Source organism: Strix uralensis, chromosome 5 (genome assembly GCF_047716275.1).
Source record: "Strix uralensis isolate ZFMK-TIS-50842 chromosome 5, bStrUra1, whole genome shotgun sequence".
Taxonomy (NCBI): domain Eukaryota; kingdom Metazoa; phylum Chordata; class Aves; order Strigiformes; family Strigidae; genus Strix; species Strix uralensis.
Genome location: NC_133976.1, coordinates 41,641,238 through 41,666,587, shown reverse-complemented (window position 1 = coordinate 41,666,587; position 25,350 = coordinate 41,641,238). Strand labels below are relative to the sequence as shown.

The 25,350-nt window shown below is 39.0% G+C and overlaps 1 protein-coding gene across 1 annotated transcript in view; it reads right to left on the bottom strand.

Annotated features, from left to right (window-relative positions):
* Positions 1-661: 661 nt before the first annotated feature.
* TPH2 (tryptophan hydroxylase 2) overlaps positions 662-25,350 on the bottom strand; it is a 54,570-nt gene continuing 29,881 nt past the window's right edge. Inside the window, exons 11-13 of the mRNA XM_074870242.1 lie at positions 8,613-8,708; positions 1,179-1,312; positions 662-1,105 (exon numbers count right to left, since the gene is read on the bottom strand). Of these exons, the coding sequence (XP_074726343.1) occupies positions 931-1,105; positions 1,179-1,312; positions 8,613-8,708 (405 nt within the window). The 3' untranslated portion in view covers positions 662-930. The remainder of the gene's footprint in view (positions 1,106-1,178; positions 1,313-8,612; positions 8,709-25,350) is intronic.

Sequence of the window (25,350 nt, the reverse complement as noted above, 5' to 3'; positions counted from 1 at the left end):
TGATAGTGACACAGCGTGGACCCAGTCATGCATGGTCATGTCAAGGTTGAATGTGGCATAATGAGGAAAGGCAAATTATGCATGAAATGCAAGAGGCGTATGTTCAACAGACAAGGGAGTGTGGAAAGCACACAATGATGTAGAAGGGCTTTATATTCACATCTAACAACCCAGAATTAACACAAGCACTTCTTTTCTTATTCCTAAATAGCCCTCGCAGAGGAAGTATATATGCTCAGGACTCTCACAGTTAACACATGCATGGACCTACCTTTTCATGTGAAATGTCAGAGTGGTTTTTTTATTGTGTTGCAATTACTCAGCCACGTTGAACATTTGTCAGTTGTGAGTTCTCATAATCTGTAATCTCCACAGACCTTTTAGTACTGATACATAGCCTTTCTGAACTCAGCACTGGTATATAAATTGTATTGTTCAGACACAAGAGACACTCAGTTCTGTTACAGATATATGGGCAAGACATTGTCTTCACCACTACAGAAAGAAACACAGATTCTCTTACAATGAAAATGAGAATGTTGTAAATAATTTTTTCTGGATTCTTATGGGAGGAAAGGGATTATAAAGAAATAAACTCAGACTTAATGAAAACAGCAACAGTTTCTTATACATCGAAGTGAATCATGAAAACAAAACCATTGCTAGGCAAGTTTTTAATGGTGTACTTGTACATGACATTGTGTTGAGGAATTGATGATTATATTCTGCCACATTCCATGTTGCGTTTACGAATTAGCATTGCCTTGGTTTGTCTGCGCATTACAATTAGACAGAGCTACACAATGATGCAAGCCACAGTCCAAGCTGTAAAGGGAAAATTGATGGGTTTGAGAAGTTAGCCATATCACGTGATGTTACTAGACTGGCTACAGAAAAAGCAACTGACAGCAAATCACAGTGTCACACATATCAAATCCCTAGATATCTGTTCATTTTGCTTAAAGCATCACATACAGTATTTAGATCGCTGCGGAGGTCCTGGACAACATTTTCTATACTCCTGGTATCCTTCAGAATCTCAATGCTTTGTGTATATGGATTGAAATACACAGAGAAGGGACGATTGATTGATTTGGCAAAGTCCCTGAAAGAAAAAAGAAAATTAACACGACTGAAGAAAAGAAAATTAGATTTTTGAGTCAAGGGAAGTAATTTACCTCATCTTTTCTTTGGCTTCTTCAAAACTTTCTGAAACAAAGTAAGCTTCCTGGAAAGTCGTGATAAGGCATTCTTGCAAACAGGTTGTCTTTGGATCGAATGTTTTCACATTGGCCTTGTCAGAGAGAGCATGCTGCAAAATACACCACAGGTATATAAACCATATTTTGATACTGCTTTGTATCTACACAACCATTCATATATACTTTTATATTGCTGTGCTGTCTCCCATTATTTGGTAGCCTCTCTTGTTTTACATACAGTGGTTTTTCAGTTTAAGCAGAATAAATAATTAGTTACTTAAAGTTCTTTTTATGAGAGTAATTTTTTTCCCCCAAAAAATTATTCAAATAATAAAGAGAAGATTAGAAATGCACCTGCCATGTAGGCATACAGACCTAAATCTTCATCTGGAAACAAGAACGTCATCAAATAACCATTCCTGAAAAATTATCAATACAAGTATGTATGTCCCCAAAATGTCACTTAACTGGCAGCATTGATCATTGTCTTGGTGGGTGAATTGAGTCTGCTCAGATCATTCATACAATCTGTGATTTACATTTTCAGGCCAAAATCATACACTATTTTCCTGACAGTGAGTTTAAGAGTGAAATTATATATATCTGAAAACCCATTAAATAACGACTATTTATTGCTTGCTGATGAAACGCATTACCCTTCTACCACGTACACCTGAGCAATAACGCTCCATCCAGTACTGCAAGGAAAAAATAACTAAATAAACAGGCATAGACAAGTACAGAGCAGACAGTGGGCAGATGAGACATCAAATACTGCTACCCAGAGAATAAATTTTTGATTAGCCTTTCTCTTTACATGACTGGCACAAGCCACTAGAAAGGACACTGGTTTCAAAACTGAAAATCAGGTACCGAGACGTTTTCCAACACAATCTTTTTGTAGCTCCCCTTTCTACTTGGAATACTCGTGTTAGCTTTTGGATCTACCATAACTTTTAGAACACACATATTTTCATTCTCAGTGCTCTGTACAAAAGTACAAGGTAAGGAAGGAGAGCATATTTAGGTCAACTTTCAACCTTCTTTAGTCCCCCAGTATCTATCCATAGTGAAGATGTGCATGAAAAGCATAGAGAAATGACAGGGATGGAGCAGATCCCTGAGGTCCAAAGGTGCCTCTTACCCCTTTACTTTCTTTCTGCACGGACATTCTTTATAGCAGAGTAAGGTATTAACCTTAAGGTATTCACCACACCTTTTATCCGAGCTCTTGCTAATGTTCATTCCTAAATCCCAGTGAAAGGCTCTGAAAATATCACACTAGCTCTCAACCTGCAGTCTCCAAATAACAGGACATAAAACTGGATCAAAAACCTCTTCCTCCCACCTCCTCTCTCTCCAAAAATAAATACATGAAAAATTAATGCATGGAATCTTAAAACGTCAGGGAATTAACCTTCTTTAGTACATGTATCTTTTCCTTCTCACAAGGTTTGCTGTTTCTAGCCAGCCATCAGTTAAACAGGTTTGCAAACAAAAATCAAAAATTATCTTCTAAACGGGTTGCATGAACAGGCTCATCTTATTAGGTCCCTGTCTATATCCCTGTTGTCACTTTTTCCTTGCAGAACCATGATGTGGCTGAGTGCCTGTAAATTTAGGCATTTACCTCCTTCTATCGAAATTAATTTGTTTTTCTTAACTGGGAATTATAATAGGCTCCCTGGGAGGTTAACTACAGATAAAAACATCTCTCAAGGTGTCTTTGTACTTCCAGGTGAGACTTGATGCCTCAAATGTCTAAAGCACAAAGTTTTAAAACTCTGAGTAGATTGAGTGAAGCCCTGTGCAAGGAATCAAGGGAGTAATATGGGACATGTTTTCTTAGGAACTGTATCAGAAGATGACCACTTCTGGTTCATGGATTCTTTCCTGTATTGTGACAGCTTCAACAGAAAGGGTGACAGTGTTGTCCTCTCCTCCTCCACTCACTAATGGCCTCTGCTAGGCCTGGCCTACTCCTTGGGATTGAAGCCACCAGAGGCAAGAAGGGATTCAGCCTGTGGGTCCGACATTGTGAACTGCTCTAATCACTGAGCTCTAATTTTATAAAAGGGAAGAGCTTAAAGAGAAGCAAAAGCTAATTCTTTATCACAGTGAATGTCTTCTGAGAAAACCTTTCTAGCTATTCTCCTCAGATTATCTATATGAAATGACTCCTACTTTCTGGATAGAGGTTTAGTTTATGTGAGCAGAGCTGTTGCTTCAGAAAGCAACTATGCAGAGACTAGGATGTGAAGACACCAGGAAACACACAACCTGGAAACAGAGGGTAAAGAATTCAGATACACCTTCAAAGTTAGGTTATTCTTGGGACTGCTGTTTGGGAATGAAGTGCCTGAATTCTGATGAATTCCCACCCAAGATACCTATAACCCTTCTAGGATATGGTGTTTTGGCTTTTGGATCAAGTAGGCATTGTCATGGCTACCAAAGCAATGGGAAATATCCTTGCAAATCTGGATGATGTTTTCAAATTCTGCAGCCTGGCATCTGTAACATCTACTATTGAGTTGATATGCTGACACCAGCAATACCAGAGTTCAGCAACTGAACTGAGCCTGCAGACAAACCTTCAGACCATAAACTCTCTAGTGTGAACTAGGACAGTCAGGACACTGACTCAAAGCTGAACTAGAGTTTTTTTCAGAAACATTACAGTGCTCTAAAATGTTGGTCCATGGCACTCTCAACATTATGAAGTATAGAATCTCAATTAAAAACTTCGTCTGGTGAGTCTGAAAGCTTTCAAGCTCAGGCCTGTATTTTTTTTAATGTATGCTATTCATTTATGCTTTGGTTGGACATTCAGTTCTTCAGTGAACTCTAATGAGTAAGTATCCAATACGGATTTGTCCATCAGAAACCTCTTCAGTTATCCACCTCCAATGAGATGTCAAGGCTAACAATCATATGGAAAACAGCTTTTGGTCAAATAGAGCATCTTACCATCTTGTGGATTTGTGATACTGTCTCTAATGGTCCATTCACACAACCTGTATTACTTCTACTTATGCTAATGCAGCTATTGGTGACTCTCCTTCAGTTCAAGCAAAAAGAGTTTGTAGGGAAACTTCCAAATGAATCAGCACTGATTCCCAGGAAAAGCGGCAGTACCAGACAACTGGACAGCTTAAGAATTAGACAACTACCCATAATGGAAACAAGCATAACACTAAAGAAATGACTCCTCTCCCTGCTAGATCAAAGGTTAAAAGAGTGACTGAGGACCTAACCACAGGTCTCTAGGGCCTAGGATGTCTGATGCATCTGTACAGGGACTAAGATAGAGGACAGGATCTAAAGATGACTTACATGCTTCTGAAGCAGCAGCTGGAGAGCTGGTCAGATATACTGGGGCATCTCAGATGGCACCAGGCATTTACACTGAGCAACCGTAAATCATTTCCTAAGTGACCACTATTACTGACACATGAAAAAAGAGTTTGGTCTTGTAATGTCTCCTTTGAGTATAAAAAATGTAGAGTAATAATACAACTTGGAGCTTTTCAGTTTCACAAAAAAAACCCCAAAACCCAAAAAGCAAAATCTTCAGCTAGCAAGGGAAAAACTTGAGATGAGTTATAAATACTGCACTGTCTGAAGAGTACAGGAGCACAGAAGAACAGAGGTGAGAAGTTGTCTGTGTGCCAGTACTGATTTTATCACCTTGTTATTCCAGGGGGAACAGAGTCTTGGAAAACCTGCTCTTAAATGTTTTTCCGCTTATCTACAACATAGGTTACAAATCTGACAGTATCCTGATTTTACCAGAATTTTTTATTTTCACCAGTATAATTTTATATATTGTTTAGAAAAATAAGGAAAAGACTCTCCATTTAAAAAGAGCACTAAAATGAGCACGTGGGATCCAAGAATGGTTTTCTCTCATCTTCATCCTCTTCAGAAAACACAGCCAAAACTTGTATTTGAACCATTTTTGGTTATAAAGGTTAACGCTGGCTCTTCTTAATGTAAATTATCATTAAAACAAAATATGACTGGATATCGTATTTGATTTTAAAAATCTATACAGAAAGATTTGAAGTCTACCTCTCTGTTAAATATAGAAGCATATAAGAGGGATGTATGACTTGATCTACAGCCAGCTGAGGTTGATAGGAGACTCCTTTAATGAAAGAGTTTAAGAGAGCATCATACAAAGTAAATGGATTAAAGTTTCCGAAGACAATTGGACTGCCTTTTAGAAATAGTTTTAATAACTGAAATGTACATTATTTCTGCCTTATCTCTAAGCCCCAAATATACAGTGTAATAGCATTAGCTAGAGTTAACCTGACCATATTAGGCAGAACATTTTGTAACTACTTACTGTATCATTCATTTCCCCCTAGGCTTCATTTTTAATCTTCTCTTTCTCCTTATTTTGTTGTGCTTTTAAAATTTTTTTGCTTGATGATTCCATAGCACACACATCAGGAAATTCATTTTTCAGTATCCAAACTTTGAAGTCTACATACTGAGTGGGGAAAAAGACTTGAAGGGAATCCTATATTGATATATTGATAGACTGATGCCCACATTTCTCTAGCTTTTATAGTTCCTTGTTGCTAAAGCTGTTGACCAGATTTGCAGAGTAGAGCAGTGTAATATAGAAACAGGGATGACTGATTATCTGAAAGGCCCAAATACTGCTGGCCACTTCTGCCCTGCAAATAGTGCAACTCATTTATTTTTAGAAATTTCTAGAAATTATACATAAAATTGGCCACCGTTTTGTTTCCTGTGAACACTGCTGCATTGAAAAGAGAGCTAGTAGGGAGGCTGGAGAAAGGTTGTTCTTGCTGACAAAAGCATTTTAGTATCAAATGCCTGTAAAGTCAAGGTAGTAAAATTCAGCACTGAAACAGTATCTACTGTACTAGTGACAAGGATAAATATTTAAACTTCTTCATAGAAGGGACTATGGGCCCACAAATGCCATTAAGAACGGCAGTAGTTATTTCTGAAAGGACTCCTTCACTCTGACTCCTATGAGAAGTATGGGTGTTGCATACACGAGGGTCAGACTTCATGGCTGTGCAACCTAAGTCTCCTATTCATCCCCACTCACCACAGAAACAGCCAGTAATGTTGCCATCATTTTCAGAGCTATTGCTGTCATCCATTAGGATTTCGGTTACAATCAGAATATTTATATCATCAGGATCTCAACTACAGTCTATTATATTAGCATTATCTTTCAGATACCTTCAGGTCAAGGAAGAAATTTTGCCTCCTAATAGGAGCTAGGAGATAAGGGTGGAGGTAAGGGAGGTTGCTTTCCCAGAAAACATCACAAACTGGCAACAGCTTGATGCAAGGCTGTGCACCAGTGTCACAGGTGCTCAGATATTCTCCTTCCTAAGCATCTGTCTGATGTAACTTATTGACAAGAAGCACACTCACTGCCAGGTTTCTGGTCTAGAAAGAGCTTCTCCCACAGATCAACAGAAAACTTCGGTTTTTCACATTTTTTTCCTTACCTTTTACCTTCTTTTCTACCCTAGAGCACAGTCCCACAAAGACTTTCCAAACATTTTTCACCTTATCATTTCCTTCATGGAGACTAGGGCTATTTGTGGTATGGTGCTGTTCTGTGCCTGTGGCACACAAGTGCTTAGTCTCTCAATAACTGAAATGTCTAACTTAAGTCCCTACACTCAGTAGATGCAAGATCTGGTGAAATTTAATAGCTTATGATACACAAGAGGTCAAACCAGATGATCTAATAGTCCCTTCTGGCTTCACATCTATGAAATATATATGTAGTGTAATAGAAAAGCGTATAATATTATTGATTTATGAAAAAATTATTATGATATATATATGGCCATACCTTTGAAGCAGATCAATATAGTCCATTAATGTGCACATTATTTAATTTTTACTGTTGCTTTTCAAAAGGATTATTCTTTGCATTTATAGTCTGAGATTATTGCTGAGTGAAGAACACAGATTTGTGATCGCAAATGTGTGATAACAAAATATGCACACTTGACAAGAATAATGTGTTTGTTTATGACATTGATGATAGAAGATTTATTGTGTTCTTGACTATTAATTTCCTCGGTTTTATGCCTTTAGATTTTGTAAGTTATGTGATAGGTATTTTCAGGGTCATCACCTAACGACCGTAACTGTTGGCTTAAATAAAAGGCCTGATTCTCTGCAGAATCCTGCACAGAGTTTGGGGCTCAGCACTGAATGTTGTTGGGCCAGAGAAAACAAGTGGGACACATTCATCTCTTTGCATTTAACCACCTTTGCACTGTGGGTATAAAATATTGCCAGGCTGATACAAAATGCTGCTGTGGCTGAAGCATGCACTGAACTTAGAGCAACTGTAAAGCAATCAAAGAAAAAATATCGGAGAAAGAATTTTTCTTTGGCCTTCTTTCTACTAATGCAAGAACAGAAACTTGACTAACGAGCTTCACCATGAACGCTCTTCAGTTACAGGTGAAACAAACAGCAAAAAGAGACTGAGATACTTCTATTAAACTGCCAGGTAGTTCACTGAAAGCCTGCCTAGGAGGGTGGAAAGATGTTTAAACACAATAAACAGCAGAAATATTGCAAAACAGTTTGTAAATACTATTCTATATATGCTTTCTAAAACCAAATGTTTACCTGAAAAGCCACCAAGAGTTCATCTGGGTCCCAGAACACAGCCCTCCTCCCTCTCCTTCCCCTTCCCTACTACCTTGCCAACAGAGTATTATGTCCCAAAGTACTACACTTGTGACAAAATACCTTTAGCTTGTTTCCCATGTCTTCTAGGCATAAAAAGAGGCAATAAATGATCCACTACAACTACTCACACCATGCAAGGTTAAACACTTTCACCTTTATAAGAACAGGGTTCTATGTACTGTCACACAGGCATGTACTTCAAGTCTAGTATATGCATTCTTTAATTTTAAATATGATTAATGTACTGAATCAGGACCTTAATAAATGTTGTTCTTTTAATATCAATAAAAAATCCACTGAAATACATTGGATTACTTACAAAAGAATTGTGTCCAATTTCAAAACAATTTTTTTTTGTGTATTAAAAATACACACTTTTCTTCTAAACAAAGCTTTCAGAGCCCAAGGCCCCCCTTACCTGTTAACCTATGAGCCTCCTTTTACAAGAAATGCAAATTCAAAGAGAAATAAGTTTTATAGTTCATAGTTTCTTTGGTACTTCGGTCCTTACAAATCCATGTCACGCTTCAAGCACCAGCTGATATTTCAAACAAAGCTTTTAGGTCAATATCACATTTTTAAAGTAAGTTTTTTATCTTGAGAACTTTGTTATTTGAAAGTCAAAATATTTACATCCAAATATTATTTTGTTAAGATTAAAAGAAAGTTGATTTCTGCTTTAAGGGCACATACCTTTAATTCACCAATAGAAGACAAAAGTCCTGCCCCATAAGCACGTAGCTGTCCTTCTTGCTTGCAAAGACCAAATTCAATCGTAAAAAAATAGCACTGTAAAATATACAGATATACAGATATATATAGTGTAGTTGCAGACAGGCACTTCAGCAATGACAATCGGTACCATATTCACTTCATTGCCCCATTTCTTCAGAATGTCATGTCTTTAACATAAATTCAGATAATGTTATTACTGCTAAGTACTTTACATGTCGTGTAAGGGAACTTTGCACAAAAATGTGAAATTCTGCTATTTTTCTGGACACCCAACCAGTTCACAGGAATGGCCAGTGAGGAACAGACAAGCAAGTTCATTTAGGTATCAAAGGCACTGATAATAATTCTGCAGATATTTTTGAAACCTTCTGAAATAAATGAGGTGGCTCAGAATAGTTGGTAGTTGGTCTGCCTGTCTAGGAACCTCTGAAGATCTCTGAGATCTATTTCGGAACACTCAGCTGTAAGCTCAAGCTGATGCCACTTTAAAGTCTGGCAAGTATTTAAGTGCTGTCTTGACTTAGAATGAACTTACTTATATGTATGTGCTTAAGAGCCTTCTTGAGCCGAGGCCTCAGTCTTCACTAGATTTTACTCTGTCGTAAATGAACAACCAATATGTCACTTGGCTTCTTAAATTACAGAAAGAAAATTACAGTCAGTCGAATGAGTTCACTTGACCAATCCATTACAATTGTTCTTTAGGTCTCCATTCAAACAGGTAACATATATCTATCTGAGCTGTAAAACTGATGAGAAGCTGTGAAAGAGACGTGCTAAATCAGCACAACAGTGCTGTATCTAACTTTGCTATATCCACCCAACGAAGTTAAATGTTAGGAAGACTGTAAAAAGCACAGATAGACAGCTCACTGTCCACTAAACGCAAAAGAAGACAGTCACTTCTGCTCCTATGTCACCAAGTTTTCGTTTGGTGTTGTTACGACACATCAAGACTGCTTTTTGATGTTAGATCAAACAGATGATAATAAGCTAGTAACTATTTCTACATATGAAGGTTTTAAGAAATTGATTTCTAACTTATACAAAAATATGTATGTGTGTGTGTTTATTACACTGACAATTTAAGTTTTTGTGCAAAGGGACATAACTCCACTGAACCCAACAGATTTATGTGTCTTTGCAGAAAATACGAATTTAGGATAAGAAACAATTCAATGTTTGATACTAAATCTTAAGGTTTTCTGAATAACCTGAGAATGGTTCCTAACATGATGGGGTTTTTTTGTCCACTTTCTCCTTACAACCCCCACTCTTCCAGGCTGAGTATCATACTAAATGCAAAAGAGCAGAAATTAACAGGTTTTTTTAAGTCCAACAAATGTTTAGAAATTGAGAAATGATTCATTTCTCTGCCTCTCATAAAAGTTCCTGTAGAGCTAGTGATTCATGCAGCATGGCACTATGTAGAAGGATGTAATAAAAAAGAATAAAAACATGAGCCCTGTGTCGGATCCAAACCTGCTAAGTCAGCTGGGAAGAAGGAAAGGTTGCAGTGACTTCAAATGTCTTGAGTCAGATTCCATCACAGCAGTCAAAGGCACAGATATCCACAAGAGAAGGTGAAAGCACAACATCGTCAAACAAAAAAAAAAAAAATCAAAGTTCCACCTCTGGCTTTGCTGTTGACTCAGATAAGCCAAGCTGGCATAAAATTTTTCATTTGATCCTATGAGCTGATGTCACCACTTAGAGGAAGGCCAAGATAACTGGTTTCCAAAAAAGACATCTCAGGGACAAACAGCCAGATACACAAAATGTCAAAGGCATCGCTGCAGGAGTGATGAGTGAAGCTGAGAGACCTACCACCAAAAAGAGTACAAGCTTAGCTTCCCTGCCTAAATATTTTGCCAGAAAAACCTTCAGGAGGCTATAGTTCTTGCTCTGTACATGCTGCCACTGTCAGCAATGAACCACTCAGCTTTACACTTAAATCCCATTAACATGTTTGAATTTGCCCCCTCCACCCTCAAGTCTCTGAAAAGAACCCATCAGGTAGTAGCTCTTATACTCTGAACATGAACACCCTGACTGATACACGGCAGAACTAGGCTCCTGATAAAACACAGTGATCACAGCCATTTTCATTCTTAAAACCAGCAGCAGCTTAAAAGCAGGGGTCTGGCATTTACCTGTTATTGATCCGTAAAAGCAGCCATGACTTTGTCCCTGTATGTCTACTTTACTGTAGACATTCCTCAGGCTGAGGAGGACCAAACCAATGTCATGTGGCTCCAGGAAGAATGCCCCCTTGGCAATCTACAGGACCAGCAGAGGGAGGGAGGAGAAACGCTCTCCACTTCCCTGAGGATGTGCACTCATGGGGAAGGAAGAGGCAAAAGACAGAGAGCTAACACCGGCACAGGAGAGAGCAATCCCTGCCGCCCAGGGGTAGGGTGTTCATGGAGACCTCAATTTCACTTCCTCCTTGATGGATAGACAGCACACAAAGAGGGAGCCTTTTTTACTTACATTCAAAAATTATTATAATTGTTACTGTTATAAAAGGGAGTCATATTTATGAGCCAACACTTGCTGATGAGAGCCTATCTTCAGTATTGATAAGACTTGCACTCTCAGTATAACTCAGTCAAATAAAATGCATACAAAATGACCATATGATAAAATACATCTGCCTACTACTAACTTGTGGTATTAAGCTACAGCATTAAGAAAAGCCCTTCAAATTAAAAGCTTATTTTTTTTATAAATTTGCCATATGCAACAACTACAATTTCTGATAGAAATTCTATTTAAGAGAGCTCTGCTTAGCTAAGAAAATGACATAGCTCACCCAATGCTGCCATCTTCAGATCATTAGTCAGCAATACACCATTTCCCCCACCCTCCCACTCACAGACAGACATGCAGAGGAGGCTCCGCACGTTATGAGACTCCGCAGCCTCTGGCAAACTGTGCTCTCAAGTCTACAAACACCAAAGCATACTGATAAGGAGGTTAAATATTAACTATATAGAGACACTTTTTATAGACCAGATGCATAAATACCCACTATATGCCTCTCTTTGTATGGTAAACCACGCTGACTGTGGTACTCTCTATTATATACAGGATAACTGCACTGGAGTGGGAATGACTGAACAAAGAAATGGCTGTTGAGATTAATACATTTTTTACAGTCTAACCTGAAGGCAAATAGCTGATTGGTCACATGCAGGCTCTCACGTTCTGATTTCAAATGGTGGACCTGGCTCTGGTATACTCCGCAGCCTGCAGCCCCAGACATGCGGCTCCTCTACAAGCTACAGCAATATCCTGTCATCTCCCTTTACTTCCAGTTCCACCTCATCTTTGGGGTGAAGTGTGGCTTTGCAACAACCTATAGGTAGGCTCCTGAAGTAGGAAAGGTGTCTTCCCGTGTTGTATAAATCCTGCATTTCTTAGAGAGCCTTACACTAAAATGCCGCTCCACTAGCCAAATCAGCAAAATAAGATGAAGAATCAAATTGCCAAATGAAGGATTAAAAATAATTTTTAAGCCAAGAGACGTCAATATAATGATCAAGACTGTACCAGGAGCACAAAACAGTATACGATATGATTTCAATTTATTTCTCTTATTTAACAAAAGTATATGAAAGATACTTTAGTAATGCTCATGAAACACTGTCTACATGAGTTTGAAAATTATTAAATAGATATATGGAAGAAAATCCTATTAAGGGCTACTAAATACTAATATAGCAGATCTCTTTCTTCAGAGTCCCTGCAACAAAAGTCATTGGCAACTAAAGCAGCATACCAGGAAAATATCACCACTGTATGGCTTTAGACCTACACTGTCGCAATTTGCCAGTGTCACAGACAAGATACTGGGGTACCTGGTCCATCCCAGGATATGTGCAATTGTAAATCAGACCAGTTGTCCTACTATTGACAGGAAAGATACAGAACAGATCAAGTCCTGGCAAACTGCAAGCCTGGTAAACACAATGTCTATTCTTCATGTTCAGGTACTGTCCTGCATTATAGACATAGACTACCAAAAAGAAAAAATCAGTGACAGCTATGACAGTTAATAAAAAAAAAAAAAAATGTTATTCATGGGTGTTTAGAAATTTCCAAAGGCAGAAAAAAAGGTCTGATAAGCTCAACTCTCCTCATCTGACTGGTTTCTAAGGCTTTGAAAAATCACTCCTCACATCACATCACTTTGGATTTGGGAATCTACCTCCTGGGACCTGTGTAAAGCGCTTGCGCAGGGTGTTGGGTGCTAATGTCACAGAGTTACTACTTCAAAATCTGACTTGTCCATAAAAAGGCCTTTCAAGCCATTCCACTTCGCTTAATTTCCTCATGGTATAGTTTAGAGACCGATATTTGTGTTCACTTGGCAATTTTCAGCATGATGTATAACATGAGATTTCATCTGTTTTCTAAAAGTACCTTGTAGAGATGTTTTCAGGTTGACTCCTGAGAACACCAACCATGTCAAGAGATGATTCACTTACACTCCCTGTCACAAGGGGGAAGAAGGACAGATTGAGTAACTGCATGACTGCAACCCTAGTACATGGACAGGAATATTCACCACTACAGGAACTGCTAATAGAATGGGGCTACAGCCCTCAAGCTGACATGTAGTAGCACAATCAATCACTTTATATATATATAAAACTAGTTGCCATGAAGCCAATACAACTAGCAATGTGTGTAAATACTTGCAAGACCAGTGCCAAATAAATATCCTTAAGAAAACATCTTTACGTTCTTTCTACTGGATTTAAGGTTTCAGAGGATATTGGAATAGACCACTCTTAATTCAGATGCGTGTGATATGTTCACAATATGCAAAGATTAATTCCTTTTTCTTTAGAAGAGAAGAAGACCTTTGATATTTTAGCTCTAGAATTATTCACCTAGAGATTGAATCTCTCATATAGTTGTAATTATCTTGTAAGAAGACCATTATACACAACTGAAAGACTTTCAAAAATCCCACTGTTAGAAATGAATCCTAAGAATTAATGAAGTAAAGGTGTTTTCTTTCCCCCTGTAGAAGTTGCTCAAATTGCAAGCAAATGTTGATTCAGAGCTATCAGTGACTCCCATTTGTGCTTTCTTTCTTTACTCAGAGCTGATGCAAATAAATTCGTGAATAGCTGCTTATTTTTCAATCTCAAAGACATCAATAGTCACCAAAAAAACACCTGGCATTTCACATTTGACTGAATTACTCAAAATTCACAGTCTGTTGAGTAGCATCAGGAATGTTCCACTACAAGACACAGATAGATATAACACAGGTAACCCAGGCAACTAGCCAGTACAGCCCAATGTTGGAGTCCAGACATCAAGCAATACAGGCTATTTGACAGCTATTCATGCAGGAACATTACTGAGTAGAAATGAAGGGAGATTTTTGAACAACAAATAAATCTCATGATGAGCTTGTGAATAGATCAAAAGCAGAAAATAAGTAAAATTCAATGGCTAAGTCTTTCATTATAGATGACTCACCTACCTCCAACAAAGGCATTGACCCTATTCACAGCCAACAGCATTTCTAAATAAGAAAACAAAGTTTAATTTTTCAGTTACCTTCTTGAAGTATTGTGTTTAGTCCCCCACTCTGAAGTATTTAGCTCACTGAAAGGAAGTCTCCTTCAGGGATTTCAAAGGGTATATATTTAACAATATTGTCCTTTTTCCCTCATCTGACTACTTTGCATTCAGACCTTTCACTAAGGGTGAATGCTTGGAACAATCTCTTTATAAACAGAAGTTTCAGTAGACGTGGTGCCACTCATTAGAGCACTTGGGGAAAGATGCACACTAGCCTTCGTATTTCTGTTGACAGCCACAGCATACAGCATCACTACATGCAAATTCCTCTAATGCAGAGGCTTGGCATACTGAGAGAAAGCATGCACTATAGTGAGCACAGGGGAGCTTAACCCCTTGTGAATACTTTGAAATCATGTATTTCTTTTTTCAGGAGTTTCTGGAGAAAAACTCATACTAGTAACCAAAATAAAATAATCATCATAAGTTTGTACGGAAGCAGAAAACGTACCTCAAGCAACACAATGCTGCAGTGGTATCAGTAAGCAGGTAAATCTACACTTCCAACACTGGAGAGCCCACCCAAGACAATACAATGTCTATGGCAGCTGCCCACCTTGCAGCTGCAATACATCTTCTGGAATAAGATCTGGAGAACATCCCTACTAACACCTTTGTGGCTCTTGAGAGAATGTGTCTTTGTGTTATTCATTCTCACATGAAGGAGGCCCTCTTGTTACTCTGAAGAGCAGGCAGAGAGAATGGAGGATGAAGCACTTCTGGGATCTTTCTCCTGCTGCCACTCCAAAAGTAGTTCCCACAGAGTTGGAGCCACTGGATATCCCACTCCATGTTTGAATTACTCCTAAATAATCTGAATTTAGGCTTTCTCTGCACAAAGATGATGTCTGTCCGCCCCTCTCATTTCATCTCAGTTGAAAGCCTTGGAGACCTTTGGAACTGCAGAATCAGGAACCTCAACAGTTAGGCAGAGAATATTTCTGCATAAAAGGCTAGTGTTTCCTGGCAAGGCAGCAATTCCCCTCCACCAAAGCTAGTTGTCACAGAGACGATGCGAAAAATCAATCCCACAAAAGTGCACTTGCCTCAACTTGTTCGACACTGTCAGACAAAGAACTCCTAGTTTTTTCAACATAATTAACTAATAGTGCTGAAGCTTAATATGCAGCTAAAGAGATAAAACCATTGAAACCATGAGCTGCTGCTTAGATCATTTGTGAAACATAAGGCATTGAAGCCCTAACGCTTTACCCTTTCTATTTCCCCTTTCCTATCATTTGACTCTTACTTTGAACAACTTCTAAAACCTGGGGCTTTAAGGTTTATTAATTTCATACAGAGTTATTAAGAACAAATGATGTGCAATAATGAGCCATTCCCTTTCCACTTTATTTTACAACATGCAATGTGAATTCATGTTCAGCACTCCCTACAGTAGCTGAAGTGAGTATGTGCTCATTTCTTTTTCAAGCTGTTGCTTCAAATTTCGGCCATCTAGAGATTTCACACAGTTAACATAAGAGCCACAGTCAGGTCTTCTGACATGTTAGCTGGGACTCCAAGAGACAGGGTCCCCTGAAAGTCAAACTAAAAAGGAAAAAAAAAAAAAAAGCTGAGTAAACGTATGTCTGCTGTCTAACCACACCCTTCAGTCTATGCTGCCTCACGTGACACACTTGATCCACCATTATGGCTCTGCCATTCCTGTTTTCGAGATCTTTGTCATGCTACTCTTTCAAATGATGACTCCGCGTTAACAAAACCTATAAAAGCAATTCAGATTTTATATGCCACATGGCCAAGGGCTGGCACCCCAGAAGCGCTCCCTCAGCTTATGCTACAGCTTGAAGACTATGACTCCTCTAGCAAAGGGCCAGGAACTTGAACACTGACAGACTGGCATGACCCAAGCGAGAGCAGAATTTGGAACAAATACACATACAAGATATCATTTAGCTGTCCACCTGACAGCATTCACATTTTATGTGGAGTCATCAACACTAGGACTGTTGCCCCAATTGTGAACTGCATTGCTTAGAAGAATACTCAAAGAACAGACGAGAACATCCTCTGCACTTTTTTTCCTCCAGGATCCAGGGCCAGCATCTCTACAAAAGCCTAGCTCAGCTCTCAGGACCCGTTTCCCACAGTTATCTGTAGACCTCAACACTGGTCCAACATAGTTTTCCCCTTCTCTAAAAAGACCACTTTCCACTCCCCAGCAAGAACACTAAGAAGGAGACTCAGAAGAGAAGGCATAAAGTTGCAACACTCCCTGAAATACCAGTAAAACCTCTCGAAGCTGGGGAGGCAGAGTCTGTGCTTTTGAACATGCTGCAGTGCTCTAAGGAAACTGCGTAATTGGAAAACCGGCAACAGTCTTTTCCACTCATCCCAGGAGAAGTTTTTGATAGACTGGCACGGTAAATCCATGTATTAACAAAAAGCAAAGGTGCAGTAACAAATCACAGTACAAGCAATCCTCATTTTATAAGCAGAGAGTTTACTGAATCACTGCCCTACGCCAGTCCACTGTCACAATTAATTACTGTGGGCTGCAAGGCCTCCTTAATAACTATCCTTGGCCAGCCCAGAGACAGACCCCCAACACCCTCCCCTGGGGAAGGCACCAGGCAAGTATAGTGCTTCTCATGTTGCTATTCCCTGGAGCGGGCTGTGTCCCCCCTAATTGCCAGGCCAATTACTCCGTAATGGCAGTTGCACTGCAAGGAGTGATGCAGAAAAGCCACTGAGCCTCCCATGACACTTTTGCTGAGGAGGGGTATGAGGTTCTTGTGTACATGATCAGCGGCAAAAGTCCTAATGTATCTACTAATGAGGGGAAGTCCTATCTTCAGAAAGGGGAGCAGCCTCGTGGGGATGGAAGGATCTCAGAACTTTTGCAAGCCCTGAAATTGTGTGGGCAGAAACACATTGAAGAGACAGGGACAAATGGCCACAGAAGTTTTAAAATTCTTATTTCAAGGAGAAAACGTACTATTTCTTTGCAGTCATATCCATTTCAAATTTATTTTTGAGGAGCAAAAAAAGGGCAGGACTTCATTCCAAAAGTAACAGAATCCACATTAATTTTCTGAACATTTAAAAAAAGAAAATTAACTTCTTGCATCTATTTACTGAAAACTGATTTAATAGCTAAGTCTTGTTTTCAAACATCACCGCTTCCAACAGCAACACTGCATTTAAACTCAATGTTCTTTTAATCACATAAATGCAAAGGGACTCCCAAAAGCTTTTGTGGCTCTGAAAGCATTTGCTTAACCTGACTTGCAAAAAAACCCAAAAAGAGATAGTAGGCATCAGCACAAAACTGTAAGTTCTATTCATGTCAAGCTGACAGACATCAAAGAAGAAAAGTAGCTCAGGGAATTTTAAATATCTATTAATTTTGCTACTACTAAAAATATATCCAATTTGAAGAGGTTTTTCACAGCCCCAAACAAGATCTTTTCCAAGTATAGCTGAGCATCTCCTTGTAGCTCCCTGATTTTCAGCAGTGATGGCATGTAAAATGAATCTATCATAACCACAGAGTAGTCAACTGACTCATCATTGAGTTACCTGCCAGAAGTCTATAAACACAAAGCAAATCACATGAACATGTATTCAGCAAGGTGGAAAAAAAGTTATACTGAGCAAGTACCTGGGAGCAGAGTTCACAGCTCTTCACTGTACCAAAGTCCAAGGAGTTTACAGTGGCTGTGGTCTAGGAGTGACTTACTGAATGTGAAGATCATTCTGAAATGCTCACTATGCAAGATTTTTGTGCTCGTATGAGCCCTAAATTCATTGCAAATGTATAATATTGATCTGTTCATAAACTAATTTGTTCATTCAAAGTTGAAAAATTAATCCTATAAAGGTGTTTACATTCTAGAAATATAAAATGTCTCGTTAAACTATAATTTTAGCCAGTTTTATATACGTAAACTATATAATTGTAACAATTACAACCTACTGATTCAAGGGAGGGAAAAAAAGCCTTTAGAAAAAGTAAAATCTTTCATGGGGAAAAAAGGATAATCTGGGTGTACACACTCTTTCCAATATGTCTTGAAAAAGCTCTGAGTTCAAACTGTTTTATCTAGCACTATTAGTAGACACCATCTTATCAACACCACAGTGACAATCTATAGAAAGTTCTCTATAATGTACAGAAAATACAAAGCTTACAGATGCTAACTGAAGCAAGGTTATCTTGTCAAAACTAACGTTTTGTCTGATGCAAAAGCAAAATCCCAAGCCAAGCTTGAACCTAACAGACTGAGGGAGTGGGGGGGTGTTCAAAGTGTGCCTGAAACAGCACCATCATGTTGATGTTCTGTTGACCTTGCACTTCAACAACTTCAGCCACAGCTGGCATCAAACTAAAACAACCAAAATTAACAGACATAAGGCCCTTCTCTGTAAACTTTTCTTTGGCTTCAACAATGCTCTCAGGTTTTGAGTATTTGCTTTAACTTTCCAAAATCATCAACAAATTAAAAAAGCCTTTAGAATAACTACAGAAGGCCTGCCAGCTCTAGAAGTTGCTAACAGAATTTGTTGCATGCTGTACCGTGTAAGCTTGGTTTCAACAGAGAAAGAGACACAACTGCAAAATCATGTGTCCTCTGGAGTCGATTTTTTCTCTGGCAAGTAAATGATTAACAGTAATTTTACAGCAACAAATCCTACTTTCATTTGCATGTGCACAACCCTATTGACCTTTAGGAGACTGTATACATGGAAATGAAGGTAGAGTTTAGCCCACAGACCTAAATCCATTTAAAGCAATGGCAAATCTCCCTTTGGCCTTCTGTAGTATCAGAGTTGGACCTATAAATATATAATTAAGCTATACTTACAAAATCATTATGGTAGATCACCCAAAAATATCTCAATTAAAAATTTATGGGACCATATTCCATCCAGCAATTTGATGTCATTTGATAGAAAGATGATGACAGGCACAAGAACCACTTCCAAAGCTGTAGCATTAAGTAATTAAGCCCTAGGCACAGTTAGCTCTTTATGGATACCTGCCATATTTTGTCTTACTTTCATACTTTTATCTGTGCATACAAAGAAAATACTCAGGAACATGCTGGGTGAGAGAATTAGACTAAACACATGTGGAATGCTCAGTCCCTGAACCAGTATTTAAAACAACTCAGATTAGCGCATAGTTGTAAATATTAAGTTCGGATCTTTTCAGCTCTGTACAGACGTGAATTTTAAGACTCTTTCTGTAAGATGGTATTTGGGTTATGCATTGTAGCTACACGTATGAATGTCCCTTCTGGAAGCAAAATTATTTACTGAAATATTCCAGACAATAGAAAGATAAGTGCATGCTTTGAGAACTTTCTTCATTACACCTAACTGCTTTGGTTTCTGCCTGAAAGCAGAATGTCCTGGCTTTCTTCTCCTGATGGGCCCACCAACCCCCAAAAGAAGGGCCACGTGTGCAGGCTCACAGCAATGACTGCACTGCACAGGGCAGCAGGGTGCACAGATCCCTGAGCGAGGAGAACCCGGAGCTGGCCCACCCCAACAGTACTGCAGGTCCCAGCCAGATAACCAGACAGCTGCATTCAGGGAGCTGCTCCCAAGAGAACCCCACCTGCAGTCACCAAAGCTTCTTTTGCACAGCACTTCTCAGCTGCTCTGGCTCCAGGGAAAGCATGGATAAAGCCCACTCCTCCACATGTGCGCCCACAGCACAGACATTCCCTCGGTCCTAAATGAGACCTAGACATGGCTGAAATGAGTTGCCACATGCTGAACTCCTTCACTTCCCCATACACCTGTGTGCCGCTGCCAGAGGATCTCCACATCTTGTACAAATGACTCAATTATCACTCTGTGCTACAGAATCTTACAGATTTAAGTACGTAAACAAACACAACAGAAAAGGCAACGAGCATTATAAAACTTACTTCGTTAGTATTCTTCAACACCTATATATTCCTCTGAGAATACTTCTTAACGTAGTATGGGATGTACTACGGTACACAAATAAAGCTTTAGCAGCATGAGACCCCTGCGGTTTTGGACTGTACATGAACACATTTTACAAGTGAGTTTCACATGTGCTACAACTGAAGAAAAATACATGTAGCAGTGTCAGTATGAATGATATCTACACAGAGGCTAGGATTATCTCTTCCCTTCAACACAACGGTGAAAGCACAGGGGCAGTCATGAACAGCAGTAGCAATATATCCCCAACCTTTCCTCTACTGTTTTTTTTCCCCACTTTCTTTATTTAAACCTGTATTCCCATAATTTATGTGCTTTGTTTGTAGTTGTTACCCAAAACGCCTGTCCTATTGTTGCTCACTGGAAGCTTATGCTGGGTCCTTTCTTTTTGTCCCAGTTACTTATGTTCTATAAAAGACACTTTATGCCTTTTTGCTAATACATTTCCTACTCTAGGTCAAAAGAGAAAACAAATATGAAAAAAAACCCAACCAAAATTCATAGATTCCCTCCACCTATTCCTCAATCTATCTCAACTGGATCCAACACCAAAATAGTAGATGCTTGCCACTTGTGTGAACTCCTAAATTCCACAAATTCTCCCTCAGCTCTTTTTTTTGAGGCTCACTTTCATTACTGTGGTAGCAGAGCACATGTTCAGAGTATGAGCTATTGAACTACCAGCAAAGATTACTATTGCAGAATCTGCAATTTCTTAATGAAAATGAAGTTGCTTCTGAAAATATACAAACGTAATTAGCAAGCCAGCGCTGTGTGAAATTTGCAGCATTCTCTTGTTAACCTATATGTCAAAATGTATTACTTGTGTGCATGTAAATTTGCATTTTCAGTTCAGTAACCTCACCGATTATGATCTAACCACTTTTGGAAGCATAACGCTACAAGAAATAAAAACAAATCCAGTGTCTGGCTGTAATTTGTTATTTTATTAGAGGCTTTTTCTTTAGCGTTTCTAACTGCTTAGGGCTTGATCTTCATAAACCGCATCCTGTCTAAAAGGAGCGATATTATTTCTACAGCAAAATTTCTAATTCCTTCCCTGCTCCCAATTAAGTCAAATTAGTTCTCTTGCATCTAGCTTCTCATTACAGGGTTGGGCCCAAGCATACAAACATACACGCATGTTATAGAACAACACTATTTCTAGTTACCTGTGAGTGCAAAATTTGGTCTGTTAGGGCAACTTGAGATCATCTCAAGAAGCAGGTCACTGACCTGACCAACTGGGCACCCTCAGAGAAAGGGGCAAACCCTTCTTCACATTCTTAACTTTGACACAGTACAAAGCACAAAATATTTCATTTCCAGATGTAACACATCCTGTGTTGACCTACTTACCCCAGAACCTAGTTAAATCAGGAGCTTTGTATTTAAAAATGTTTTGCAAACCAGTATTTTATATGACATCCTACAAATAAAATAAAAAAAACACCACAATTCCAACATCAGTAGTCCAGCTCCCCACCTTCACTGCAGTGGCTGACTCACAATTTCTCCACCTAAATTACTTCTCCCATGCCCTCACACAATTTACAGGAGCGGAATCACCCCTTTGTATCTTCTGCTGATCAGAAACTGCAGGGTTTCATAACCTTGAATAACAATGCTGGCTGATAAAGATAGATCGACTGAATCCTACTTCCCTCTGCTTGCAGCCCATTTCTCTTGTTCCTAAGCAGCAAACCATGTCAGCTCTACAACATCAGGTCCACTCTTCCTGCCCACTTCTATAGCAAGCACATCCAAAACTAGCTTAACTCCACAGTGCTGCTCTTAACCAAAACTCAGATTAGGGTTCAAAATGTTTGTTTACCCCACTCCCCAGCCTGGTGATTGAGATATCCTCTCTCTTTTCCAGTTCTAGCTAGAAAGGTAGAAAGGGTTCAGGGAAGGAATAACATGCTCAAAGTTACAGAGCATCTTCCACCTGACGAATAACTAAACAAACAATTGCTTTTCAATCCAAAAAAGGAGACAACTAAAGGAGAAAACTAACAGTTTGTAAAGTCACAATGGCATAGAGAAAGCATACAGGGATGATTTGATCATTCTCTCTTCATATACAAAAAAGCTAGTAGGAATCAGGTTAAAATCAACGGAAGAACATAGTTGACCGGACAGTGAATAGTTGAGCCATAGAGCTCATTGCCAGAGTTACTGCAGGTACTAAAAATTTATATGTCTTCAAAGATAAACAGCTGTCTCTGGACAGAAATCCATTCAGCATAATTAAATACACAGAAACCACATTTGGCTCAAGAGTTCCCCAAGTTTCTGAGTGGTCAGAAACTTGGAAAACATTTTAAAACAATCAGGTATGTTCATCCTGTTCTTACATCCCTCCTAAGCAGCTACTTATGACCACACTTGGGCACAAGGCACCAGCCATGCAGCCTGATCAGCACAACACTTACAGATCCAAACCTGGAAACAGACTTCAAACTCAGAACAAAGGTCTCAACAAACTGTCATAATTCCTGCAGAAAACACTGAGCATTTGCTCCCATTTCAGCAACAGAACTCTTCAAATTCTCCCTGTAGTAACTTCTCCAGAGTGCTAGTTTATTTTTATGTAATACAGAGGCATTTGGTTTTGAGCTACAAAGCTAGTTAGGTATTGCTGCTGAGATTTTGTTCTTGTGCCATGAATCTCTGATGTGATGACCGTGAAAATGCACTGCAGGGCAACACTGCAGTATTCTAAAATATTAACTATTGATCCCTGGAATCTACAAGGTCTTTTCCCTTTTAGTCCTGTTCTGTGATATATGTACTATCTTTTCTCCTCACCTATTTGGTTACGCATACTGTAGGAAGGGCTTGACATCAGTGCTTCAGCTACTTTATCAAAAAGTATTGCTGAAAGAAGCCCTTAAAAAATGGAGACTATTACCTGTTATTAATTCCTTTAGAACAGTACGTAGAGCAAACCCACAAATTAGGACATGCTTTCAGAGCAGCAGTCTAAGAGCCCAGCAACACCTCTCCACTCAAAGGAAAGTAATCCATCACTAAGTTATCCTTCTTTTCTGATTCAAACAGACCTGTATGACTTTGTAATGCTTAAGCAAGCCACAAGGTTTCATCAGCTTTCTCTTCTACTTCTTGTATTAGTTTCAGGTTTTGCACTTGGGCAATTTCCAGATACATCCACATACGGGTGTTTGCCTGGTCACAGTCAGGAACAGAAACACAGCCCAGGCCATCTACTGATGAACAATGCGGATCATGGTATTTCCAGTGTCATGATGTGCGGCAGGACAATGTCTGGCTGTAGTGATCCATCATAACTGACTTCAGGTTTAGAGTCCTAGCTTTCACCCTGAGAATTGGTTCATATTCCCTAAGTGACACACATCCCAAATCATATAATTTCATATGTTGTCCATCAAAATCTGCTCAAGCAGTTTTTAAATCATATTCACTCCCAGCTCTTCATGCTGCAGCTCCTTTATTCATTAACTACAGGTGTTACTGGAAGTGACTCTTTTGCAAGAAACTACATTATGTCACCACTGGACTTAGGATACTCATCGTGTTCACTCTTGGCATTTGTCACACAATCATGGCATGTGATTGGGATATAGGGAAAAGACTGAGCAGAGATTTGAATATTAAACTTCAATGTGCTCAGTGACTGCCATAGCTCTTAGGCTGTAATACCAGGTTTCACTTGGCCAATACATAATTTTTTTATATATCAGAATAGATTCAGCAGGAGAGCTGATCACAGACTTACAACAGTGGTCAGTTCACTGTCTATCATTTTGCAACTGTACATGAGAAACATGCAAGCAGTCTTGATTTTTCAGATGCACAGTGGGAATGTTCAAAACCTTAAATATTTTCATACTTTTCTTCTCGGCTCCATTTGTTCATTCATGGAAAAAGACAGTAATCCAGTTCACAAACTGTACTTATGGCCTAGCACTATCAAATAGGCCCTCTGGGAAATCTAATCTGTTGTTTGTGAAGATGAGAGACTGCAACAGTCTGCTCTATCTAGTGAGACCACAAAAACTGTATCTACCCTAAGTTACCAAATGCAACTCAGTCTTTATCTGCAATGCTCCCGTTTCCTTCCATTCTGGTTATCTCCTTGGCAAACATAACATGTAATTGTCCTGAATTACGTGCCAGTTGTTCAGTGTGGGAGAAGAACTAGAATGAAGCCAACAAGACCAGATAACATAGATCGTGAGAGGAAGCTGGCAAGTAAGCTCACATGAATTACTGCTGACTTCTCCCAGAGAGGCGGTTCTGAACGTTATTTTTATCCCAGGGTATATATCTAAAATATTTTTTGTGATACATATACAGATAAATTAAAGTCAGCTTTAGAAGTAAACCACTGGCCTCAGTCATCATCCAGGCAAGGTAAAACATTTAGATTTGTAACAAGCCTGAAATACATTTACAAGACCTCATCACACACAATTCCTTCAAAATCAGAAGCAAGTCACTATTGTGGTTTTCTGCATAAAGGCTAGCAAAAACAAGAGAAATTTCTTGATTTCTACTGTCCCACACTGTTAAAATACCAGAACAAATATCAAGAAAGATTGAAAGGTGACAATTTTATATTCTAGAGAAGGTTTATACATAACTTTCAGTAAGAAACCACTGGAAAAAAAAAATAGTGACTAATTAGTCTCTAATGGCCAAATTCTTGAGTGAATAAATTTGATGATAAACTGCATAACAACCATACACACTCTGCTAGCCTCCTCTTTTCTGAACCACCATCAGTTAACATGCCCCCCTGAATTTTGTATACACAAACACATCCTATACATACTGTATCTCAAAGGGGCAACCTGAGCTGCTCTGAAACAACTCAGCAGGAGCTGGGAATCATTTCTGCCATTAAAGCAAGAGAGACAGGATCTTGCTTATCAACTTGCAGCTTTACAAAGACAGCTGCTCTCTGGCTCCCAAGTCCACAAATTACAAGGTAATACCGAAATGTAAATCGAGGTATGTATTTTGTACAATTTTCCTGACAAAACCTTACATTATGTGCTGTTAAATGTGTTGTAAATGATATATTATATAAATTAGTTGAAACACCTCACGTCAAATCTTCCCTACAGCCTATAGCTTGATAGGTAAGCAGAAAAGA